General features: G+C 47.0%; 1 protein-coding gene across 1 annotated transcript; it reads right to left on the bottom strand.

The window, feature by feature from the left end:
- Positions 1 to 6,518: 6,518 nt before the first annotated feature.
- Positions 6,519 to 10,161, bottom strand: LOC113407937 (myelin-oligodendrocyte glycoprotein-like; the record flags this gene model as incomplete). The annotated part of the gene is made up of 3 exons (XM_029913235.1): positions 10,151 to 10,161; positions 9,661 to 9,777; positions 6,519 to 6,866 (listed from the first exon to the last, which is right to left on the bottom strand). Coding segments are annotated over exons 2-3 (454 nt in total), but the record flags the coding sequence as incomplete, so codon positions are not given.
- Positions 10,162 to 10,181: the final 20 nt, after the last annotated feature.

Here is a 10,181-nt window from a genome sequence, read left to right as displayed (position 1 = left end):
GGAAAGCTGAAAACAGGGACTTTCTTTCCAGACCAATGATTCCAGTGGGGGATGTTGAAATGCCCATAGTGATCCTGGGAGACCCAGCCTACCCCTTACTGCCATGACTCATGAAATCTTACATGGGAAACCTGGACAGCAGCAAGCAGGGCTTCAACAATAGGCTTAGCAGGTGCAGCATGACCGCAGAATGTGCCTTCAGCAGATTAAAGGTGCGCTGGTGCTGCCTTTAGGGCAGGTTGGACATAAATGAGGAAAATATTCCCATGGTCATAGCAGCCTGCTGTGTGCACCATAATATTTGTGAGGGGAAGGGTGAAAATTTCCCCCAGGGGTGGAGCACTGAGGTAGATTGCCTGGGTGCCGAATTTGAGCACCAGATACCAGGGCTATTAGAGGGGCACAACGGGGGGCTGTGAGAATCAAGGAGGCTTTGAGGCAATATTCTGATATTGAGCAACAGTAATCTGTATTTGTATACATCAATCTGCCATGCTTGACTAACTTCAGTTATCTCATTTTGCTTAACCATTGTGATTAAACTACTTCTGTGTATTTCTACCAGCATGAATCACTCCGTGTAGGACACTAATAAAGATTGGTTATCTCTCAGAGACTTTGTTTTTGTTAAACATCAATTAACACACACATAAGGATTGGTGGGAAGGGAGATAACAGTGAAGAGCAGTGGAGGCTCTCAGAGCTGTGCATACATCTAGCTGTGATTCTGGAAGGTGTCCAAAGGGGTGGAATGAACAGGGTATTGAGATTTGTCGGGAAGTTGCAAGGAATGTGTGAGCAGAGTTTGTGGAGAGCATGGAAAACAGTTTTGTATCAGCAGCAAGAGGAGGTGAGCATGCATCTGCACTGACTGAAGCATGATTAAGGACTTCAGCATCTCTGTTTGCTCCTCCATCACATTAGTCATTCGCTCCTGTCCCTTTAGAATGTGCTCCTCATTCTTTCTGTCTTGCCTTTGCTTTTCTCTCCACTTCCTGCATTCTCTTTTCTCTCTGAGGATTGGAGCACCTCTCGGAATTTGTCCTCCTTGCTCCACCTTGGTCGCTTCCTTACCTGGCAATGGTACTCGGACAGTGGGTAGGGAGTTCCCCTGAAGGCAACATTTGCATTAGCACAAAAAACAGTACACAGAAGCATTGTTAGTTCTTACACAGCTTTCAGTCCTTACAGAAAAATTCACCTCTTGTAACATACCAATCACTTTCTCTATGAACCCTGTTCGTCTGTATCAGCAAAAACAACGAGGAGTCCTTGTGGCACCGTAGAGATTAACAAATTGATTTGGGGATACGTTTTCATGGGCTAAAACCTACTTCATCAGCTGCATGGAGTGGAAAATACAGTAGAGACGTATAAATACACAGCATATGAAAACATGGGAGTTGCCTTACCAAGTGGGGGGTCAGTGCTAATGAGCCAATTCAATTAAGGTGGAAGTGGGCTATTCTGAACAGTTGACAAAAAGGGAGGGAAAAAAAATCACTTTTGTTGTGCTAATGAGTTCAATGTAATCAAGATGTCCCATTTCAAACAGTTGACAAGAAGGTGTGAGTATCAGCAGGGGGGAATTTAGTTTTTGTAGTGACCCATCCACTCCCAGTCTTTATTCAGGCCTAATTTGATGGTGTCTAGTTTACAAATTAATTCCAGTTCTGCAGTTTCTCATTGAAGTCTGTTTTTGAAGTTTTTTTGTTGAAGAATTGCTACTTTAAAGTCTGTTATTGAGTGTCCAGGGAGACTGAAGTGTTCTCCTACTGGCTTTTGAATGTTATAATCCTTGATGTAAGATTTGTGTCCATTTATTCTTTTGCATAGGGACTGTCCGGTTTGGCCAATGTACATGGCAGAGGGGCATTGCTGGCACATGATGGCATATATCACATTGATAGATGTGCAGGTGAACGAGCCCCTGATGGTGTGGCTGATGTGGTTAGGTCCTATGACGATGTCCCTTGAATAGATATGTGGACAGAGTTGGCACTGGGGTTTGTTGCAGAGTTAGGTTCCTGGGTTAGTGTTTTTGTTGTGTGGTGTGTAGTTGCTGGTGAGTATTTGCTTCAGGTTGGGGGGCTGTCTGTAAGTGAGGACAGGCCTGTCTCCCAAGATCTGTGAGAGTGAGGGATCGTCTTTCAGGACAGGTTGTAGATGCTTGATGATGCGCTGGAGAGATTTTAGTTGGGGGCTGTAGTTGACGGCTAGTGGCGTTCTGTTACTTTCTTTGTTGGGCCTTGTTAGGATACAGATATTCAGGCCTGTCTGCAAAGGCCTATACTTTAAGAATTTAGGTGTATTCTTATCACTTAGTTAGTTATAGAGGTATAAAAGAAAGAATCAAAATCACTTTCTGCTGGTGTAAGGGCCTTATCTTACTGTGACAGTCTGAGGCCCTGTTCTTAGGCTAAGCCTTCGGCTAAGTAGCAGAGGCAGCCATAAACTGGGAAGTGTATGGTCACATCCTCACATTCCAAACTAGTCACATTGAAATAAGATGCTATTGGGCTGTTAGGAATACAATCCTGTCCTGATATTCCTATCACCGTCAGAGAAAGGGAAGAGCCTAGAAGATGTAAAAGGAAACTTAGTTTGATAGCATCCTGTCTGGCAAGAACTCACTTATCAATAGCTGGGATGTGAAATCCTCATTTCTGTATTGTTCTATCACTGTAGTCTCCACTTCCCTATTGTTTGTCTGTATAATCTCTGTCTGGTTCTGTGATTGTTTCTGTCTGTTGTATAATTAATTTTGTTGGGTGTAAACCAATTAAGGTGGTGGGATATAATTGGTTAAATAATCATGTTACAATATGTTAGCGTTGGTTAGTTAAATTTCAGTAAAATGATTGGTTAAGGTATAGCTAAGCAGAACTCAAGTTTTACTACATAGTCTGCAGTCAATCAGGAAGTAAGGGGGCAATGGGAACAGGGAATGGGGTGGGGGAATTGGAATCATGTTTCGCTAAGGTGGGGGGAATGGGAACAGGAAATGGGAACAGGGACACAGGCAAGGCTCTGTGGTGTCAGAGCTGGGAAGGGGGACACAGGAAGGAAACTGGAATCATGCTTGCTGGAAGTTCAGCCCAATAAACATTGGATTGTTTGCACCTTTGGACTTCGGGTATTGCTCTCTGTTCATGCGAGAAGGACCAGGGAAGTGAGTGGGTGAAGGAATAAGCCCTCTAACAGGCCTGCCCTGTAGTAGGTGACTTCTGGGTACCCTTCTGGCTTATCTACATGCCTCCAGATTTCATCCAGACCACATCACACAATTCATTGTCTATAGCCAAACTCTAAGATACAACCACATTTGCTCCAATCCCTCAGACAGAGACAAACACCTACAGGATCTCTATCAAGCGTTCTTAAAACTACAATATCCACCTGGTGAAGTGAAGAAACAGATTGACAGAGCCAGAAGGGTACCCAGAAGTCACCTACTACAGGACAGGCTTGCCTGTAGTAGGGAGGGAAAGAAGGGTTGAGGTCTTCTCAGGTAAGGGTAAGGAGTGGGATAGGAGGGATTTGATATGGTGAGGGGTGGTGTAAAAGTTGTGGGTTTCGGGGCAGGGAGTCCTGTCAGCCCCAAATTCTCCCCTTCCCCATGCTGGGATCTGGGGGAGCCCTACCTCTCTGCAGGGCTCTGAACTCCTTTTTATGCCCCTGTATGGCCTGGGATCTGGGAGACCCTGCCACTCTTGGGGTGTCTAACCCCTTCATGTAATCTGTGATCAAGGGGAAGTGGGGTGGGGGCTGAATGTAATGAAAATGTAAACACCTGAAATGCAGGAAATGAATAGTTAAAATGCACATCACCCCTGTGTGGGGTTGCCAGAGTGTGTGGGGGAGGAGGAGGGGGAGTTGGATGGGGTGGGCCTGCAACATGGATGGGGAAGTCTGGCTGGACCAGGGTCGGGGGGTCCAGCTCAGCCTGGTAGTTGGGGTGAGGAGCCCAACTCAGTGTGCAGCTCACATAACTGAGGTACTGTGTGGCCCACCAGTCAGCTGCTGCCTGTGATGTGAGCTCCCAGAAACGTAGGGCAGAGGGGAGCTAAATGTTGTGGGGGATGATGGAGAAGGAAACAGACACACCAGTTTCCTCTCACACGCTTAAATTAGCCGCTGTGTAATAAAACTGTCAAGGTGTTGGGGCAGGGACCTGGGATGAGATTTCTCTCACCAGCCCTGTTACGAGCTACACACTGCAAACATTGCAGAGCACGACCATTATCCCCACTGCACTATCAGAGTGCACAGCGGTAGGAGCACTGAGCAACCACGGGGCAATCAGCCCCAGCGCTGGACTGAGCAGCCGGCCTCCCTGACCCTGAAGCCCCCCCCAGCCAAGCTGCGATGGCTCCAACACTGGGCCGAGCCATCAGCCTCTGAGCCCCAGTGCTAGGCTGAGGCGCTGGCCCCCGGAGCAGTAGGCCAGCCCCAGCGCTGGGCCAGGCCGCCAACCACTCGAGCGCCAAGCCAAGACGCTGCCCCCCACCCCACCCCAAGCCACCAGCCTCCCCAGCACCACGCAGCACCTGACCAAGCTGCCCCACTCCCCCGCCAGATGCCCCTGGCTGGCCACCCACTGGCTTGCCGCGTTCCTTCCTCACTCCCCCTCCCAAGAGGAGGAGGGACGCAGTGAGCAGCGGGGACTTCTGGAGGGGTGGTGGTGGTGAAGTGGCAGGGCCACTGTGGCACAGGCATCCAGTGACAGGTCAGCAGCAGGGAACGCTTAGCCTTTCATGCCTATTATACCCACCGCCCATGACTACAACCACCTAAATGGCCACTAACTCCTACAACAAACGTTTCCCTTTCTGTTTAAAAAAACTAGAAAATTCAGTGACAAAACCTTGGCTAGCACAGAGTTCAGGCTGCCTGGAGATATTATCTCCTGCCCTTCCACAGCACAGTGACAGCTCTGAGACCCTGTCCCCACTACTCTCTTCACTGGTCAGTACAGCTACACTGAACACAGGGAATGCAGCTGCAGTGGAGGCAGATACATGCTGCAATTCAAATCTGTGGAACACAACACAAACAATGGCACCTTCCTGTAATCCTGCCTCATGTCTATTCACTGACAAAAAACTTAGGGTAGGTCTATACTATCGCAGTAAGTTGACCTAAGGTATACTACTCCAGCTACATGAATAATATTTATTATTATTCAGTCTCCCATTGACTTACCTTACTCTTCTCATTGGGGGTACAGTACATAAGTTGACTGGAGAGCGATCTGCGGTCGATTTGGCGCGTCTTCACTAGACCCGCTAAATCGACTGCGGGTGCATCGATCTCCACTCTGTCGATCCTGACTGTAGTGTACATGTAGCCTTAGTTACCTCCAGGCAACCTTAACTCTGTATTATCTCATGCACTTCCAGAATGCTGAGTTCAGCAATACTCAGACCTCTAAAACTAGGAAATCCATCAGGAAGGTAAACACCCAAACAACCTTAACTCTGCCCCTTTGGAGCTGGCAATAACCACTGGGAATTGGTTGCATGCACTAAAGCTGCATCCACTCTGCTTGGTGTAGCTGTAACGACCAGTGGAGGGATTATTTGGAGCATATTGGCAGAGCTGTCACAGTGACATCAGGAGAGGTGCAGGTGTACCTTGAGGGATCAATCATGCCTCATTTCAGCACTGAGCAGTGCAGGCTCTGTCAGTAGCAGGGCACAGACTACTTGCCGTGGGGATTGTCAGCAGCCTGGTATCAGATATGTCAGTGATCACCAAGGCTTGGTGAGGGGTAAGTGAAGGTAACGTCCCAGAAGAAATCCACACCCACAAGGCAAAGGTGACGAGGCGATAACATTTTGCAAGTTGGGGGTGGTGAGTGTGGAGTAGGCTCAATGTTTGAGTGTAGACCCAGGTGTTCACTACACGTGGCCTAAACCTCATGTCCTGGATACAGAACTAGCTGCACCTCTGTCCCCTTGCTGGTCTCTCTGACAGCACCTTCAGGGGTCAGGCCTACTGACCTGTCCTGGGAGCAGGGAATTCCTCAATTCTCCCACTCTTAGACCAGGCTCTGGGCTACAGGGCCCTGTGTATCAACCACTGTTACCCTGAAGGGGCCAGACACGAGCCGAGATCAATCCCAGCTGGTGGCATCAGTTTGGGGAGGATCAGCCATTTTTCCCCCCGTGTGCACAAAATAATTGTAATAACCACAACATGTTAATGTCACCTGACTGTTTAGGGGTATTAATGTGTCTCATTAACCCCTTGCTCTAATGCCCTCAAACTTGGGCCACTAACCCGACCCCAGAGTCCAATGAGTCACAGCAATATTCAAGACAACCTGAGTATGCGGCCAGGTTTTAGAGAACTTAGAAAAAACAGATATTAAACAGCAAACTAGAATCAACCTTATCCAGAGCAGAGACCCTGACCCACTATAATGAAAAAAATTGTGTAATCTCACAATGAACCCTCCTGACTCCACTTATTACCCTGTTGAAGACATTAAAACATCAGAACAAGTCACTGACCTGCCACCTGCACTTCCAATATAGCTCCTTCATAAGAGACACTGGACTGAAAAAAACATTTGTATTGTCCATCATCGGAGGGTCGGATATTGCGTATTCTCAGGGAAACACTCCCATTGGTGATGTCATCTTTCAAGAGCTCAGTTCTTCCTCGATATTCCGGCATCTGCTGTCCATACTGATCCCGCCCACCACGGTACAGGTGCACGACTGCAGAGAACTGGGATCGGAACCATCTCAGCTCCATGTTCTCAGCGCTCATCCTGGGGAAGAGGTGGCAGGGCAGGACGGCCTCCCCACCTACGGAGGCAGCGATTGGACGGTCAGGTCCAGTCACTGTGAACTGTGCTGTGAAATGTACAATGAAAAAGGGAAATTAAATCGGCGAGGGGCTGGGGTTTGGCATTAATTCAGCAGTAAGACATACAGTAAGAGAGCGCCCTGCGTTAGAAGTGAAAGACCATTTAACGTCAAAAGCTTGACGGAGCATAAATCAATAAAAGGTCTGAACACATATTCCAATTATCCGAAAAAATTCTCATGTAGCACATGAGACTCTCTGGAAGGTTCCAAAGTCTTTCAAACCTTTTTCTTAGGGTTTGTCCTCTTGGTTAACAGGTCCTGTCACTTTGCAGCCCAAGATCTCGGGCCTCTGGTCACTTCAAATCCAGCTTTTATACCAAAAATCTTTGTTCTCTTGGGCTTCTGGGACCTGGTCTAACCCAGTTTATGCAATTCTCCCTAGGAGTGGTACTTCTCTGGAGCTGTTACCTGTCCCACAAGTAATTACCCCCCATGGTTTGCAAATTCAAAAGGAGATGGGGTAACCCTCCTGTGATGTTGTAGTCTATATGGTTTTATAAAAATATGCTAATGAGTGAATATAATGAAGCTGGAATATGCTTCATGCAAAAGGTCTCTTGTAAGGTATCATTACAAAGCTTATAATCTACTGAGTGTGATCATCCTATTTGTATAAATGTACCACTCTTGTATCTGAAACTAGAAATATGAAATATAACTCTGAGGGCCTATTGTAATTGTGCAAAGTGTGGGCCATTAATGGTGGTTTGGAATCTTGATGACTCCCATTAACCAGGACCATTGTCTGCAGATGGCTGTGTTTTACCTGTAAGTCTTCCTGTACACATGTGTACTGTCAAGAGGGCAATGAAGTCTTGCAGTGACATGTGATCATGTCACCTGAACTGGAATCCATCTTTAACCTAGTGTCTTTCCATTGAGAAGGCGGGGGTGGGAACCCAGAGAGGGACAAAAGATTCCTGCCCTATGCAAAAGATATATAAAGGGGTGGAACAAAACAAAAGGGGAGAGGAGCCATCATGAAGAATCCCCTAGCTACCACCTGAGCTGGAACAAGAGCTGTACCAAGGGAAAGAATCGTGCCCAGGCCTGGAAGGTGTCCAGTCTGAGGAAAAAACTGACTGAAGCATCTCTGAGGGTGAGATTATCTGTATTCAGTTTGATTAGACATAGATTTGCGCGTTTTATTTTCTTTTGTTTGGTGACTTTGTTCTATCTGTTATTACTTGGAACCATTTAAATCCTACTTTCTGTATTTAATAAAATCACTTTTTACTTATTAATTGACCCAGAGTATATATTAATACCTGGGGGAGCAAACAACTGTGCATATCTCTCTATCAGTGTTATAGAGGGCGAACAATTTATGAGTTTACCCTGCATAAGCTTTATACGGGGTAAAACGGATTTATTTGGGTTTAGACCCCATTGGGAGTTGGGCATCTGAGTGTTAAAGACAGGAACGCTTCTGTTAGCTGCTTTCAGGTAAATCTGCAGCTTTGGGGCAGGTAATTTAGACCCTGGGTCTTTGTTGGAGCAGACGGGAGTGTCTGGCTCAGCAAGACAGGGTGCTGAGGTCCAGACCTGGCAGGGAAGGCAGGGGTAGAAGTAGTCTTGGCACATCAGGTGGCAGCTCCCAAGGGGGTTTCTGTGATCCAACCCGTCACACCTCCCCCATGGCATAGATTACAATCTCAAACCCACAAAGATACATATAACATGTATAGATACCATTGATAAAGGGGGTACAAAAATAAATAGAACATGCATAAAGTGAATTTGATAGTCCCCAAAATGCCGCACATGGCTGCAATATCTGTCACACAGAGTTCACATGAGTGTTATACACTGTCCCTATTATCTCTGAATAAAGCTCCAACTTCTCATAGGCACCCTGGGGATAATGGTACTGGGGGCCTGGTTCTCTGATACACAAAGGCCTTTTCATGCTGCTCCAGCACAGGGGCCTCCTCATCTGCAGGAGGGGTGGTGTAAAGGCTTACAAGGTGTAAAGATATGAAAACAGATCATCACTATGTGGGCAATGGCTTTAAAGATAAAGTCAGAGGTCAGATAATGGAGAGGGAGAAGGAGGCAGATAGAAAAGTGCAAGAAACAGAGAATCGGTCACTGTGGAACTGCACAGGATGTGGGAGTCTCGGTGCAGAGACTCAGCATCAGGAGAGACAGAGAGAGCTGGTTAAATTAACAGGATGGAAACCACAGCAGGGGGGGAACCAAAATGCCCGAATAGCTGTGGAGTTGTCCTGGGGGTTGGGTGGGACAATATAAGGAGTTCACTGAAGGCACAGAATGAAGAAGCCAGCAAATATCCTCACATCCTCACTGTGAGATGAGGTCTAGCTCTGAGCCCTAGTCAGATGTGCCTAATGCAGCATGAATGGCTTGTGGGTTGTTACGTCTAAACTGGAGAGCCTAGGATTCAGGACTCCTTCGTGGCTGAAGAATCTGATTTGTGACGTATTTGGTCTGTCAGTGCAGTGTATAGGAATTGGGAAGTGTCCTTTTAAATAGTTTGTGAGCCCTGTAGTGGTGCTCACTGTGTTCTGTGTTTTAGAAGCTGCCAGAAATCAGCCAGAGCAGTAGGAAGGATGTAGTGTCAAGGCCTGACAATATGGTGTATAGATAGTAACCATGGTTACTGGGGACCCAGGTGTAGCCTGCGATTTCTCCATGTGGCTGGTTGTGGGCAGGTTGAGCAGACGTGGTTTACAAGACAAGGCAGTGATGTGAGATATACGCTGATGACCAGCAATAGTAACAGCAGCAATCCCAGCGAGGAGGCCGGAGCTCCTACCTGACACCAGCCTGTGAACCTGTAGAGTGAGGCAGAGAGCGACGTAGCCGGGCAGAGCGGAGCTCACTGTGGAGCCGGGGGAGAACGAGGGAACCTTCCCTGTCATCGTAGCTGGGTCTGGGGAACAGGAGAAATAACAAACCAGACGGCGAGTGAGTGGGATGCAGTGACAGTGACAGTTTGTCTGACTTTCATAGCCCTGGTCCATGTATCAGTTATGTTTACATTAGCGCACTTCCCAATATTCATAGACTAAGGTCAGAGGGGACCATTAGATCATCTAGTCTGACCTGTGGCACAAGCCAAAGAAACATTTAAAATATTAAATATAAGGGTAGGTTAAGAAAAGAGGATTTAAAAATATTAAATAAAAGAGAAACATACAAAGATAGGTTAAAAGAGAGAACAGGGCAAGAAAAGGAAAAAGAAAGTCCCTTTGCAAAGGGCAAAGATAAACAGCATGTGGTTGAGTCGGAGAGAGAGATCTTACCCTTGCAGCTGTTCCTGGGGAAAGAGGGAGC

The sequence above is a fragment of the Terrapene carolina genome, unplaced genomic scaffold (assembly GCF_002925995.2).
Source record: "Terrapene carolina triunguis isolate 2854851 unplaced genomic scaffold, T_m_triunguis-2.0 Scaffold551, whole genome shotgun sequence".
NCBI classification, from domain to species: Eukaryota; Metazoa; Chordata; order Testudines; family Emydidae; genus Terrapene; species Terrapene triunguis.
This window is presented reverse-complemented; position numbering and strand designations above follow the sequence as displayed.